This window comes from Nerophis lumbriciformis, linkage group LG20, assembly GCF_033978685.3.
Source record: "Nerophis lumbriciformis linkage group LG20, RoL_Nlum_v2.1, whole genome shotgun sequence".
NCBI lineage: Eukaryota > Metazoa > Chordata > Actinopteri > Syngnathiformes > Syngnathidae > Nerophis > Nerophis lumbriciformis.
Window position 1 is genome coordinate 14661209 of NC_084567.2, and position 16903 is coordinate 14678111.

A 16903-nucleotide genomic window follows, 5' to 3' on the forward strand; every position below is an offset into this window, starting at 1 on the left:
TTGAAGCTTTGAAAGTGGAATTCTTTCCCATTCTTGTTTTATGTCGAGCTTCAGTCGTTCAACAGTCCGGGGTCTCCGCTGTCGTATTTTACGCTTCATAATGCGCCACACATTTTCGATGGGAGACAGGTCTGGACTGCAGGCGAGCCAGGAAAGTACCCGCACTCTTTTTTTACGAAGCCTCGAGTTGTAACACGTGCTGAATGGGGCTTGGCATTGTCTTGCTGAAATAAGCAGGGGCGTCCATGAAAAAGACAGCGCTTAGATGGCAGCATATGTTGCTCTAAAACCTGTATGTACCTTTCAGCATTAATGGTGCCTTCACAGATGTGTAAGTTACCCATGCCTTGGGCACTAATGCACCCCCATACCATCACACATGCTGGCTTTAGAACTTTGCGTCGATAACAGTCTGGATGGTTCGCTTCCCCTTTGGTCCGGATGACACGATGTCGAATACTTCCAAAAACAATTTGAAATGTGGACTCGTCAGACCACAGAACACTTTTCCACTTTGCATGAGTCCATCTTAGATGATCTCGGGCCCAGAGAAGCCGGCGGCGTTTCTGGATGTTGTTGATAAATGGCTTTCGCTTTGCATAGTAGAGCTTTAACTTGCACTTACAGATGTAGCGATGAACTGTATTTAGTGACAGTGGTCTTCTGAAGTGTTCCTGAACCCATGTGGTGATGTCCTTTAGAGATTGATGTCGGTTTTTGATACAGTGCCGTCTGAGGGATCGAAGGTCACAGTCATTAAATGTTGGTTTCCGGCCATGCCGCTTACGTGGAGTTTACATTATTCACTCAAGGAACTTTAGTTATTAGAGAGTTCCGGCCGGACGGTTATTCACAGGACACATTTCCGGTGTTGTTGTTTCCGGATGAGGAGATGCTGCTCCGTTATTAATTGAAGTAAAGTCTGAATGTCATTAAAACAGTTAGCTCCATCTTTTGACACTTTTTCCACTCCCGTCCTTGCACGCTACACCGCTACAACAAAGATGACGGGGAGAAGACGCTGTCAAAGGTGAGCCACGTAAATAAGACCGCCCACAAAACGGCGCATATTGAAGCGACTGTCAGAAAGCGACTTGAAGATGATCTGTAAAACAGAATCTATGCAACATTTTGACCAAAGAACCACCATTACATGTTATGTAGACCACAAGGAAGTGTTTTACATTTAGAAAGAAAAAAAATACAACTTCTTTAATGCGCCCTATAATCCATCCATTTTCTACCCGGTGCGCCTAATATATTAAAAATGGTTAAAAATAGACCATTCATCGGCAGTGCGTTTTATAATCCGGTGCGCCCTATGGTCCGGAAAATACGGAATATTTGCCGGGTCAAATTATTAATTATTTATTATTGGTCGACCCTCAAAGTAATGCACTTTCCAGTAGTTTCTTAAATTTTGATTCGCCGAAAGTTTTATCAATCACAAATACTGCAATTGTCTTCTTTTGTGTTATTTTTTTAATGAATTAAATAACGTTTATGACAACCTTTTTTCAAAAACACAATAAAGAATGTGAGATAAAACAGGATAATGCATACATTTATCATTTATTTTCAAAACGGTTACAAAAAAGTAACCCATAAATTTACTGTGGGACCTAATGTTCTCTCTAAGGTGCGCGCCTGTGCAATTACGCACTGCTCAAGCGTCCTCTGCGCACGGCAAATCTATGCCACGCACAAAATCAAATAAAAAAATAAGCGCATAACAATTTGACACGACACGGACACGACAGAGAAAACCGTTTTCGTCATCATTGTTCAAATATTGCAACGTCTGTCGAGACGCTTTGAGGACATGAATTCCATCCATCACTTTACTGAGCAAAACTCTTTATTGTCGGCCATAAACACATAACCAAAACATTAGTAACAAAAATTATATCTAGCAAAACTGGTCATTTTCTGCAGTACAAACCAGTATCAACAGCAGCCGCTCGCTCTTTCTCACTTGCGCCAACACATGCACATATGGCACTTAGCCAGTGATGCGTTTACAGCCACACAAAAAGTCGGACAACTCCAACACCACACATAAATGTAATTCCAGGTCGTTACACTATGATTTACCAATCAAATGTGTGCTTATTCCAGTGTCATTTATTAGGAATCTTATTTTATAAAAATATTAATTATGAAATGCTGTTAGTATATTAAATAAATACTAATAAAAATATATTTTTTACAAACAGGAAGTTGCAGGAGCGTACACATGATCCCCTGCTTACATCTCATTGTGCAACATGTGAATGTTTTAATGGGAACTAAATGCAATGTCTGAAAGGGGTACAAATTATTTCCAAAGCAGGACCTCCACCCAGACAAATAATACAAGTACACAGTTCATGAAAAACAATATTTTTTGTTATTGTCATTGTAAGTGGGCCTAAACACTTATATTAGAAAATAACCTCATGGAAATGACTGCTGTCATTTGATTATTATAATAATAAGAGGATGTTGTCTGTCTATCTGTGTTGGCCCTGCGATGAGGTGGGGACTTGTCCAGGGTGTACACCTCCTTCCGCCCGAATGCAGCTGAGATAGGCTCCAGCACCCCCGCGATCCCGAAAGGGACAAGCGGTAGAAAATGGATGGATGGATGGAGATTGAACTTGTTATTTAGTCAGGTTTGGGACAGGTGTGCTGCTGGTGTAGCCACAGTGTGCACGTCTGATGTTGCTCACATGGGCTCCACTGAATGCTCAGGGAGTTTTTGCGTTTGCTCACACACATGAAAAATTAGAGGGAACATTGGTGGGACCCCATTTTTATGACCTTGGGGTCTCTGGGACCCCATTTTCAAGATTATTAGCGCCAACACTGGACATTATTGGCAGACCAATCCCCTCACACACACAATGTAACTGTAGAGGAGCAATCACATTACAGAGACACACACACTCCAAATGGTAACTGTAGAGGAGCGATCGCATTACATATGTGCATGTGTGCTTTCGACAAGTGGGCAGCACGACATATCACCCGATACAGATGTCAGGTATATGAATACACGCCAAAAATGTCAAGAGAATTAGTAAAGGTATTGTATGATAATTATGATAGCTGCATTGTTTATAGAAAAAATATTATTCTGCATTCTTTATTTGACTCCCGTTCATGTCATCCACGCTGCGTGTGTGCACCCCTGGGTGCAGCTCCGTGATTAATTCAATTATTCATTCATTCATTTTAAGAACCATATGTAATGTATGATAATTATGATAGCTGCATTGTTTATAGAAACATTATCATTCCGCATTCTTTATTTGACTCCCGTTCATGTCATCCACGCTGTGTGTGTGCACGCCTGGGTGCAACTCCGTGATTAATTCATTTATTCATTCATTCATTTTAAGAAGCATATGTATTGTATGATAATTATGATAGCTGCATTGTTTATAGAAATGTTGTCATTCCGCATTCTTTATTTGACTCCCGTTCATGTCATCCGCGCTGCGTGTGTGCACGCCTCCGTGATTAATTCAATCATTCATTTTAAGAACCATATGACTTCCATTTTGGCAAAAACTCTCCCCGTTCACGTAAATATTTAGCGTTAGCTTAGCGTTAGCATCCCCGACAGCTAGCTTGGTATTGGCACAGCGTTTGCCTTTTTCAACGTGAATGATTAGAAAATAAAAAATGGAAAACAACGTAACTATGTCAATGGGGTGACTGTACGGAAATAATTACCCATTTAAATAAAACTATAATTAATTAAAAGGTAGGTTAGTGGCAGTGTTTGGTAGTCACGTTAGCCTAAGCGGTCATTAGCATGTACTGACAGCAGCTGCAATGGAACACAAACTCACATTTTTTGAACAGCAAGTACTCTTTCACCGACATCTTGTTCCTTTTACCCCTCCGTGAGGTTCTTGTCAGACATCCATCATCCCCGCAGTAACGTTATAGCGACATTCCTTTGCAAAAAAACAGCAATCCGGTCCGTCCAGTGTAGCCCAAGGGAAACACGTTTTACTTCCGTTCACCCTTTCAGAGTAAAGTATTAGAGTTACACGTTTTACACATGCTTTTATTTCTTTCTTTTTTTCTTTTTTTCGTTCTTGTTGCATTTTTTCAAATGAAAACTGAAATATTGCGATAGTATTTTATCAGATTTTTTTTTTTTAATGTTTTTTTTTTCGGAATGTAAAAGTTTTCAATTAAATAAAGTAAAATCAAATCTTTAGGGTGATGTCGACGCAGCAAATAGTAACGAGTATTTACAAACGAATGTATGTATATGGAATGATCACATTAAATAGTCATGCTCTAGCCTCTACCTGAGCAAAATATGTGATCGATAAAAGTATTTTATTTTGAAGAACACTAACGACCAGTTACTGACAATATAGTCGTCGCACTTCTGGATGTGTCGAATCAATATGACACATATTGTAACTATTGTAATATTATTGTATTCTGAGTAAAATGATCATGCATAGCTTTTTGACCCGGATGAGGATAAACAGGATAGAAAGTGGATGTATGATATAGCTTATACAGCAGTTTTCCTTACTAACTGCACTGTTGGGGAAAAAAAGCTGCCACTGGCAGAATATCGCCCCCATCTGGCTGAAAAGAGACTGGCAGATGTAATTCTCACATTTAGCTCTCTTCCCTTACATTGAGCTCATTTTCATTCCATTTAGGTTTAAATTGAATGGTGACTCTCAATGTTATATTTAAATGTTGAATCTAAATCTTAATGTTGAATCCAAATCTAAATATTACATATAAATGTTGAACCTAAATGTCACGTCCAAACGTTAAATCTAAATGTTAAATCTAAGTCTAAATGTTAAATCCAAATATAAATATTAAATATACATCTAAATGTTGAATATACATGTTAAATATTAATCTACATGTCAAATATGAATCAACATTTTATCAGGGCATTCAATAGATCGCAACTGGAATGTTTGGTTTGACCAAACCAAAGAATAGAAGGAGAATATAATGACCCGGGTGATTGAGAACATCCATAAACATAAATCTAAATGTTGAATATAAATGTTAAATCTAGATGTTAAATATAAATGTTAATTACAGATGTTGAAGCTGAATAATGTTCTAATAATAATGACTTAGCTCCAACATTTATATTTAAAAATTATATTTTACATTTAGATTTAACGTTTGTATTTGTATTCAGCATTTAGATTTAGATTTAACATTTAGATTAACTTTTCGCTTTAACACTTAGATTTATATTAACATTTAGATTTAGCATTTATATTTTGATTCAACATTTAGCTTTAACATTTAAATGTATATTTAACATTTAAATCTAACATGCACCTGGGGATAGGTTGATTGGCAACACTAAATGGTCCCTAGTGTGTGAATGTGAGTGTGAATGTTGTCTGTCTATCTGTGTTGGCCCTGTGATGAGGTGGCGACTTGTCCAGGGTGCACCCCGCCTTCTGCCCGAATGCAGCAGAGATAGGCTCCAGCACCCCCCGCGACCCCGAAAGGGACAAGCGGTAGAAAATGGATGGATGGATGGAAATCTAACATTAGCTTTACATTTAACATTTAGGTTTACCTTTTATATTAAACATTTATATTCAACATTTAGATTTAACAATTAGATTTAACATTTGAATATTTACATATAAGTTCAACATTTAAATTTAACATTTAAATTCATATTAAATATTTCGATTTAACATTTATATTTATATTTAACATTTAGATTTCTATGTAAAATGTATATTTATATTGAACATTTTTATTTTACATTTAGATTTAGAATTAACATGTAGATTTACCTTTTATGTTTAACATTTATATTCAACATTTATATTCAAAAATTAGATTTAATATTTCAATATTTACATTTAGGTTTAACATTTATATTGAACATTTAAATTCATATTTGATATTTAGATTTAACATTTGTATTTATATTTAATATTTAGATTTCTACATAAAATGTAGATTTATATTTAACATTGGGGCGGTATAGCTCGGTTGGTTGAGCGGCCGTGCCAGCAACTTGAGGGTTGCAGGTTCGATCCCCGCCTCCGCCATCCTAGTCACTGCCGTTGTGTCCTTGGGCAAGACACTTTACCCACCTGCTCCCAGTGCCACCCACACCGGCTTAGATATAACTTAGATATTGGGTTTCACAATATAAAGCGCTTTGAGTCACATGAGAAAAAGCGCTATATACCGGTAAATGTAATTCACTTCAGTTCACAACATTTGTATTTGAAATTTAGATTTAGATTCAACATTTAGGTTTACTTTTTATATTTAACATTTATATTCAACATTTAGATTTAACAATTAGATTTAACATTTGAATATTTACATTTAGGTTCAACATTAATATTTAACATTTAAATTCACATTTGATATTTAGATTTAACATTTGTATTCATATTTGATATTTAGATGTAACATTTATGTTTAACATTTAGATTTCTAAGGAAAATTTGTATTTATATTTACCATTTATATTGAACATTTTTATTTGACATTTATATTTAACATTTAGGTTTACCTTTTATATTTAACATTTAGATTCAACATTTATATTTAACAATTAGATTTAACATTTGAATATTTACATTGAGGTTCAACATTTATATTTAATATTTAAATTCATATTTGATATTTCGATTTAACATTTATATTCATATTTAACATTTAGATTTTGTACGTAAAATTTACATTTATGTTCAACATTCATATTGAACATTTTTATTTGACGTTTAGATTGAACATTTAGGTTTACCTTTTATATTTAACATTTATATTCAACATTTAGATTTAACAATTAGATTTAACATTTGAATATTTACATTTACGGTAGGTTCAACATTTACATTTAACATTTATATTCATATTTCGATTCAACATTTAGATTTGTATGTAAAATTTAGATTTATATTTAACATTTATATTGAACATTTTTATTTGACATTTAGATTTAGATTTAACATTCAGATTTACCATTTAAATCTAATATTGAGATTTAAATTTAGATTTAACAATCATATTTAGATTCAACATGTATACATAATATAATCCTCCAATGGGCTCACCACTCATGGGAGGGGCCAAATTGGCCGGGTGCAGTGTGAGCTGGGCGGCAGCCGAAGGCAGGGCACTTGGCGGTCCGATCCTCGGCTACATAAGGTAGCTCTTGGGACGTGGAACGTCACCTCGCTGGGGGGGAAGGAGCCTGAGCTAGTGCGCGAGGTAGAGAAGTTTCGGTTGGATATAGTCGGACTCAGCAAGGGCTCTGGAACCAGTTCTCTCGAGAGGGGCTGGACTCTCTTCCACACTGGCGTTGCACGCAGTGAGAGGCGACGGGCTGGGGTAGAAATTCTTGTTGCCCCCCGGCTCAAAGCCTGCACGTTGGAGTTCAACCCAGTGGACGAGAGGGTAGCCTCCCTCCGCCTTTGGGTGGGGGGACGTGTCCTGACTGTTGTTTGTGCTTACGCACCAAACAGCAATTCAGAGTACCCACCCTTTTTGGATACACTCGAGGGAATACTGGAAAGTGCTCCTCCGGGTGATTCCCTTGTTGTACTGGGGGGATTCAACGCTCATGTTGGCTGCGGCAACGACAGTGAAACCTGGAGAGGCGTGATTGGGAAGAATGGCCGCCCGGATCTGAACCCAAGTGGTGTTTTGTTATTGGACTTTTGTGCTCGTCACAGATTGTCCACAACAAACACCATGTTCAAACATAAGGGTGTCCATATGTGCACTTGGCACCAGGACACCCTAGGCCGCAGTTCCATGATCGACTTTGTGGTTGTGTCATCGGATTTGCGGCCTCATGTTTTGGAGAGAGGGGCGGAGCTTTCTACCGATCACCACCTGGCGGTGAGTTGGCTGCGATGGTGGGGGAGGATGCCGGACAGACCTGGCAGAACCAAACGCATTGTGAGGGTCTTCTGGGAACGTCTAGCAGAGTCTCCTGTCAGAGAGAGTTTCAATTCCCACCTCCGGAAGAACTTTGAACATGTCACGAGGGAGGTGCTGGACATTGAGTCGGAGTGGACCATGTTCTGCACTTCTATCGTCGAGGTGGCTAATTGGAGCTGTGGCCGCAAGGTAGTTGGTGCTTGTCGTGGTGGTAATCTTAGAACCCGTTGGTGGACACCGGCGGTGAGGGGTACCGTCAAGCTGAAGAAAGAGTCCTATCGGGTTCTTTTGGCTCATAGGACTCCGGAGGCAGTGGACAGGTACCGACAGGCCAGGCGGTGTGCGGCTTCAGCGGTCGTGGAGGCAAAAACTCGGACATGGGAGGAGTTCGGGGAAGCCATGGAAAACGACTTCCGGACGGCTTCAAAGCGATTCTGGACCCCCATCCGCCGCCTCAGGAAGGGGAGGCAGTGCACTGTCAACACCGTGTATGTGAGGATGGTGTTCTGCTGACCTCGACTGCGGATGTTGTGGATCGGTGGAGGGAATACTTCGAAGACCTCCTCAATCCCACCAACACGTCTTCCTATGAGGAAGCAGTGCCTGGGGAATCTGTGGTGGACTCTCCTATTTCTGGGGTTGAAGTTGCAGAGGTAGTTAAAAAGCTCCTCGGTAGCAAGGTCCCGGGGTGGATGAGACCCGCCCGGAGTTCCTTAAGGCTTTGGATGCTGTGGGGCTGTCTTGGTTGACAAGACTCTGCAGCATTGCATGGACATCAGGGGAAGTGCCTCTGGATTGACAGACCGGGGTGGTAGTTCCTCTCTTTAAGAAGGGGAACCGGAGGATGTGTTCCAACTATCGTGGGATCACACTCCTCAGCCTTCCCGGTATGGTCTATTCAGGTGTACTGGAGAGGAGGCTACGCCGAATAGTCGAACCTCGGATTCAGGAGGAACAGTGTGGTTTTCGTCCTGGTCGTGGAACTGTGGACCAGGGTCCTTGAGGGTGCATGGGAGTTTGCCCAACCAGTCTACATGTGCTTTGTGGACTTGGAGAAGGCATTTGACCGTGTCCCTCGGGAAGTCCTGTGGGGAGTGCTCAGAGAGTATGGGGTATCAGATTGTGTATGGGATGTCTGATTGTGGCGGTCTGCTCCCTGTGCGATCCGTGTCAGAGCATTGCTGGCAGTAGGTCGGACACGTTTCCAGTGAGGGGGTGGACTCCGCCAAGGCTGCCCTTTGTCACCGATTCTGTTCATAAGCTCTATACTCTCGGCAGGGTCCTTGAGGGTGCATGGGAGTTTGCCCAACCAGTCTACATGTGCTTTGTGGACTTGGAGAAGGCATTCGACCGTGTCCCTAGTGAAGTCCTGTGGGGAGTGCTCAGAGAGTATGGGGTATCGGACTGTCTGATTGTGGCGGTCCGCTCCCTGTATGATCACAAGGCTGCCCTTTGTCATCGATTCTGTTCATAACTTTTATGGACAGAATTCTAGGCGCAGTCAAGGCGTTGAGGGGATCCGGTTTGGTGGCTGCAGGATTAGGTCTCTGCTTTTTGCAGATGATGTGGTCCTGATGGCTTCATCTGGCCAGGATCTTCAGCTCTCACTGGATTGGTTCGCAGCTGAGTGTGAAGCGACTGGGATGAGAATCAGCATCTCCAAGTCCGAGTCCATGGTTCTCGCCTGGAAAAGGGTGGAGTGCCATCTCTGGGTTGCGGAGGAGACCCTGCCCTACATGGAGGAGTTCAAGTACCTAGGAGTCTTGTTCACGAGTGAGGGAAGAGTGGATCGTGAGATCGACAGGCGTATCGGTGCGGCGTCTTCAGTAATGCGGATGCTGTATCGATCCGTTGTGGTGAAGAATGAGCTGAGCCGAAAAGCAAAGCTCTCAATTTACTGGTCAATCTACGTTCCCATCCTCACCTATGGTCATGAGCTTTGGGTTATGACCAAAAGGACAAGATCACGGGTACAAGCGGCCGAAGTGAGCTTCCTCCGCCGGGTGGCGCGGCTCTCCCTTAGAGATAGGGTGAGAAGCTTTATCATCCGGGAGGAGCTCAAACTAAAGCCACTGCTCCTCCAAATCGAGAGGAGCCAGATGAGGTGGTTCGGGCATCTGGTCAGGATGACACCCGAACGCCTCCCTAGGGAGGTGTTTTGGGCACGTCCAACCGGTAGGAGGCTACAGGGAAGACCCAGGACACGTTGGGAAGACTATGTCTCCCGGCTGGCCTGGGAATGCCTCGGGATCCCCCGGGAGGAGCTGGACGAAATGGCTGGGGAGAGGGAAGTATGTGCTTCCCTGCTTAGGCTGCTGCCCCCGCGATCCGACCTCGGATAAGTGGAAGAAGATGAATGGATGGATGGATTTAGATTGAACATGTATACTGTATATAATATTCGAGTCACCATTTAATTCAAACTTAAATGTGATGAAATTACCTAAATGTGAGAAAAGTGAGCTAATTGTGAGAGATGTATATACTAGAAAAGTGGGTTTTTACATTCGGCACCACATAGTCAATTCGTACAATTTCGATATTTGGGTCCAGGGTGTACCCCGCCTTCCGCCCTAATGCAGCTGAGATAGGCTCCAGCACCCCCCGCGACTCCAGAAGGGTCAAGCGGTAGAAAATGGATGGATGGATGGAACTATTGACCGCACAAAGAGTGAAACTATCGTACAAATTGGAGAATTGCCATACGTCTGGCAACGCGGGTGCTGCGCCCCCCAAAGGTAGATACGGTATTGCATCATCAGGTGTCCCATTCAACACAACGCGATGCCATTTGTTCAATGGCCGTCTAACACGTTAACATGTGTGTTGTTGAACTTGTTGCCAGTCGTGTTACTCCTTTATCCTGCCTCACTTTCATGTAAAAAAAAAAAAAAAAAATGTCGTCCGTAAGAAAAGTAGCCACGAGAGGTTGCAGAATGTCTTGGTGTTCTTGAACGCACCCTCGATACTGATGAAGGGGGATAATGGCTGCCCAGGAGCCGTCTCCTCCATCTTCCCTGGAAGGGAACAAGCCTGGCTTCCCCAAGAACATTCTGGCGAACCACCTGGAGGACAAGCATTTGTGCAACTCCTGCCTGAAAGTCCTGAGGAGGCCATTGCAGGCGCAGTGTGGCCACCGCTTCTGTTGCTTCTGCTTCCATCAGCTCGTCAGGTGGGTACCAAGCATGCTAGATGACTCACAAGCTAGCTAGCTACGTTCACCAAAATATGATTTTACAACCTTCACATTATGTATTATTTGTAACAGGAATACTCAAATGTAATGTTGTGAACACTATTAAAGCTCTAAAAGCCGCCGTGCAGTCGTCGCTCTAATCACAAGTTTATCATTAATATCAAACAATATAACAACAATGACGTCACAGTCAACGTTTAAGCTGCATGGCACTGTCATGATACACTATTGTACCCCATTTAACCTTTAAATAGTTTAAATGATGCACAATTAGGGTAAATATAAATGTTTTGTTTGTTCGTGTTGCAGTTTTGATAATAATTTATCAGATTAAAAAAAAAAATTGTTTCATTTATTTTTTATTGACATCCAGCATCAGACATTTCTATCCATTACATCATATTTACATACATCATATATTTTTTGTCTTCCCTAAATGTCAAAATATTTTTTTGTTTGTATCCCAGCGATGCCACCCCCCCAAAAAGAAACAAACAGCAGGAAAACAAAATAAAAATATGTACAGATAAATCCATTAAATAAAGAAAAACAAGTTTAAAAAATAAATAATAATAATAATAATAAATTAATAATAATAATAATCAGAAATAGAATAAATAATATAAACAGATAGTTACCAATAAAAACAATATTTTTAGATTTATTTTTTTTAAAATGTTTTTTTTCCCTAATGTAAAAGTTTTCAGTTAAATAAGGTAAAATCAAATCTTTAGGGTGATGTAGACGCAGCAAATAGTAATGAGTATTTACAAATTAATGTATGTTTATAGTATGATCACATTATGTTAAATATTAATGTTCTACCTGAGCAAAATGTGATCGATACAAGTATTTTGTTTTGAAGAACACTAACGACCAGTCACCGACAATGTAGTTGCGCACTCATCGCACTTCACTAAAATGGGATTTTACAGCCTTCACATTAAGTATTATTTGTAACAGGAATACAATCAGCGTTTAAGCTGCATGGCACTGTCATGATACACTATTGTACCCCATTTAATCTTTTATTAGTTTAAATGATGCACAATTAGGGTGATATGGCTAAAACATCTGTCGATATCGATACTTATTATTCTACACATGCTTTTATTTTTTAAAATTTTTGTTTGTTTTTGTTGCAGTTTTCCAAATGAAAACTGCAATATTCCGATAATAATTTATCAGATTTATTTTTTATTTTTCATGACATTTTTATTGACCTCCAGCATCAGACAATCCTATCCATTACGTCATATTTACATACATCATATATTTGTTGTCTTTCCTAAATGTAAAAATATGTTTTTGTTTATATCCCGGTGATGCCACCCCCCCCCATAAGAAAAAAACAGCCGGAAAACAAAATAATAATATATCCAGATAAATCAATTAAATAAAGATTAACAAGTCAAAATATATATATATATATATATATATATATATATATATATATATATATATACATTTTTTTTTTTTTACAAATAATAATAATAATAATAAATTAATAATAATTATAATAATCAGAAATACAATAAAATAATATAAACAGATAGTAAGCAATAATAAAAAAGCCGGAGTTCTTTGAACGCAGATTTCTTGTCGGGACATATGGTACAAAACAATCAGCAAGATAGGATGGAGCTAGAGCCTTTAGTATTTTATACGTAAGTAGTAAAACTATTATTACCTATATATATATATATATATATATATATATATATATATATATATATATATATATATATATATATATATATATATATATATATATATATATATACACATACATACACCTATATATATATACACACACCTATATATATTGGGCTGCAACTAACGATTCATTTGATAATCGATTAATCTGTCGATTATTACTTCGATTAATCGATTACTAATCGGATAAAAGAGACAAACTACATTTCTATCCTTTCCAGTATTTTATTGAAAAAAAACCCAGCATACTGGCACCATACTTATTTTGATTATTGTTTCTTAGCTGTTTGTACATGTCGCAGTTTATAAATAAAGGTTTATAAAAAAATACAAATAAATAATTGCCTCTGCGCATTAGCATAGATCCAACGAATCGATGACGAAATTAATCACCAACTATTTTTATAATCGATATTAATCGATTTAATCAATCGTTGTTGCAGCCCTAATATATATATATATATATATATATATATATATATATATATATATATATATATATATATATATATATATGAATATATATATATATATAGGTGTGTGTGTGTATATATAGGTGTGTGTGTATATATAGGTATATATATATATATATATATATATATATATATATATATATATATATATATATATATATATGTATATGTATATAAAGGTATACAGTATAGACGTAATATGATCAAACTTTCTTGTTCTTGTAAAAAGTCTAGCAGCCGCATTTTGTACCAACTGTAATATTTTAATGCTAGACATAGGGAGACATGAAAATAATACATTACATTAATCGAGACGAGACGTAACGAACATATGAATAATGATCTCAGCGTCGCTGGTGGACAAAATGGAACAAATTTTAGCGATATTACGGCGATGAAAGAAGGCCGTTTTAGTAACACTCTTAATGTGTGACTCAAACGAGAGAGTTGGGTTCGGGGAAAATACCCAGATTCTTTACCGAGTCGCCTTGTGTAATTGTTTGGTTGTCAAATGTTAAGGGGGTATTAATAAATAGGTGTCGGTGTCTAGCAGGACCAATAACCGATAATGTTTTATGACCTATGGAAAATAAGGAGCTGGAGAAATAAATATTTTGTTTGAAATGTGAAATGTAACCTTACTCTGATTATAATGCTCTCAGCCATCAAGACAGAAACGTCAACACAAGCGTGAAAAACACTCAAACAAGGCAAACTAAATAGTAAAATCCCATTGAACACTTAAAAATAAGAAATGCTTCATAGAGTGTTAGAAAATGGTGCAAAGTGTGAACATGTAAACATAGAGAAACCTGAGAAGAGCTATTTTCTGCAGCTTCAGTGCCCGGAAGTTACAGCTGTGCTCTAAAAGGTGAGCACGGCTAAGGTGGTGTGGTATTCGCGGTCTGAACCCGATAGAACACCTTTGGGATGAATTAAAACGAAGACTGAGAGCCAAGTTTCTCGACCAACATCAGTGTGTGACCTCACCAATGGTCGAAAATTCCTATAAACATACTCCGCAACCTTGTGGACAGCCTTCCCAGAAGAGTTGAAGCTGTAATAGCTGCAAAAGGTGGACCGACATCATATTGAACCCTATGGGTTAGGAATGGGATGGCACTTCAAGTTCATATGTGAGTCAAGGCAGGTGGCCAAATACTTTTGGCAATATAGTGTAGCTTGACCACCACGCGTATGTAATGGGTGGGACGTGACGTCAGTAAAATCGAAGCAATATATGGAAAAACAAATGTTTTTGCTTCTAAAATGTAGTGGGTGTGGCTTATATACCGGTGCGCTCTATAGGTAGTTATCATTATTATTATCAATGAGCTGACATTTATTGTAACCTAGGCAACAAGGAGTGCATAGTCCTCTGTGTGACATATGCCACTGAATGCATTTTTTTAAATGTAGAAATATCTTCTTATCTAGTTCTGGACCGGAAAAATGCAACGCTTGCATCAAAGAAGATTTATTTGAAGAACCCACTTCCATTCTCAAGCCCGGAGGTGTAAGTACATCTTTACCATTGATATAATGAAGGTGATGAAATGTCAAGAAAAGGGTGATGTCGACTTAAGCGGGCCCTCAGAACGTTGTGACCCTTGATGTTGACGGCCCTCTTGTGTCCCAGGCATTTGCAGACAACGCAGCACGGAGAGAAGTGGAGGCCTTGGCAGCCGTCTGTCCCAACGAAGGGTGCACGTGGACAGGGACCATCAAGGACTTTGAGGTGTGGACTCGTACAAGCACTTGGATTCCACCAAGGGTTCTTAACCTTTCTGGCTTTGAGGCCCAACCTTTCCTCAAATATCTCTTACTCTTGATTTTAATTATATTCAAGAATAATATCTAACCTACTTGCAGTTTACAACCTTGTCAAATGATTCGCAACCCTGTGTTAATTATCAAGGCTTAGGTCAGGCTGATTACGAAATTAAATACCAATACACATATACTGCAAAAGAAGGGATTCATAAAAACTGATGAAAATTAAATGTACATACAATCACGCAGTGCTGAAACATAAATTCTAAATGAATTAATACAAATAGTAATACTTGTGTCTTAAATAAACATCATTATATAGACTCATGAAAATATTTATTAAAATGTATTGCAATTATTTATTACAATTTACAAACTATGTTGTGCTAAAATAAATAATTCTAACTAAATTAAGAATAAAATATAATATATTTTTCTCAAATAAACATCATCATACAGACTCATAAAAACTGATGTATAATAAATGTACATATTTATTGACATTTATTACAATTTACACACTGTTGTGCTAAAATAAATATATTATAACTAAATGAATAATAAATAATATATATGTTTCTTAAACATCATCATACAGGCTCATGAAAACTGATGAAAAATAAATGTACATATTTATTCAAATGTATACAATTATTTATTACAATTTAAAAACTATGTTATGCTAAAGTAATGCATTCTAACTAAATTATTAATAGATATGTGTTTCTTGAATAAACATCATCATATAGACTCATGAAAACTGATGAAAAATAAATGTACATATTTATTAAAATGTATTACAATTATTTATGACAATTTACAAACTATGTTCTAAAATAAATACATTGTAAATAAATTAATAATAAATAATAATAAATGTTTCTTAAATAAACATCATCAAAAAGACTCATGAAAACTGATGTATAATACATTTACATATTTATTAAAATGTATCACAATTATTTATTACAATTTACAAACTATGTTGTGCTAAAAACGTAATTTGTAACTAAATTAATAATATTATATATGTGTCTTAAATAAACCATCACATAGACTCATGAAAACTAATGAAAAATACATTTACATCTTCATTGAAATGTATTACAATTATTTATTACAATTAACAAAGTATGTTGTGCTAAAATAAATTAATTCTAACTCTGTAAAAACTATTTTAAGTACATACATATCTTTATTAAAAAATTTGGTCAAGGGCCGAAAGCCAACTGCATGTAAAGTAACTATAGCATTTTTTATATGACGCAATGCAAACAACCTTCCCTAGTCATAGTGCTAAAAAAGAACACAAAATATCAACATATCTGGTCACTGAACTTTGTGGATAACATAAAAACCTCCATGCACCATAAAACAATTCTAAATTACACACATTTAAATCTATTACAATGCATGATGGGATATACTTGCAAAACACTCTCCACACTTATCCATGTTTGGCACATTTTAGCTGCTTGATATTTTCTGGTTGATTACAAAACTTTAAAGAGGTTGTCACAGAAGTAAACAAGGTAGAAGTCGAACTTTGACATACTCTTAATATCCAATTATATTAATTATATATCCATTATATTAATATAATATGTACATATATATGTATAGGCTATATATGTATAGTCTATATATATAAATATATATATATATATATATATATATATATATATATATATATATATATATATATATATGTATATATACACAGTATATATCCATATATATATATATATATATATATATATATATATATATATACATACACACGTGTGTGTGTGTATATATACGTATATATACGTGTGTGTGTGTATAT

At 37.3% G+C, this 16903-nt stretch overlaps 2 protein-coding genes across 5 annotated transcripts in view; one reads left to right on the forward strand and one right to left on the reverse strand.

The window, feature by feature from the left end:
- rabl6b (RAB, member RAS oncogene family-like 6b) overlaps window positions 1-4034 on the reverse strand; it is a 48567-nt gene extending 44533 nt beyond the window's left edge. For 2 of the 3 annotated variants that reach the window (XM_061980506.1, XM_061980507.1), the window contains exon 1: window positions 3840-4033. The gene's annotated coding sequence lies outside the window, so the exon portion shown is untranslated. Of the gene's footprint in view, window positions 1-3839 lie in introns of all 3 variants that reach the window. The other variant, XM_061980508.1, reaches the window with a different exon arrangement.
- Window positions 4035-10692: 6658 nt separating this feature from the next.
- The window catches only part of LOC133619469 (TNF receptor-associated factor 2-like), a 57975-nt gene continuing 51764 nt past the window's right edge, over window positions 10693-16903 (forward strand). For both annotated transcript variants that reach the window (XM_061980509.1, XM_061980510.2), the window contains exons 1-3: window positions 10693-11089; window positions 14740-14818; window positions 14942-15040. In XM_061980509.1, the coding sequence (XP_061836493.1) occupies window positions 10902-11089; window positions 14740-14818; window positions 14942-15040 (366 nt within the window). In that variant the 5' untranslated portion in view covers window positions 10693-10901. The remainder of the gene's footprint in view (window positions 11090-14739; window positions 14819-14941; window positions 15041-16903) is intronic.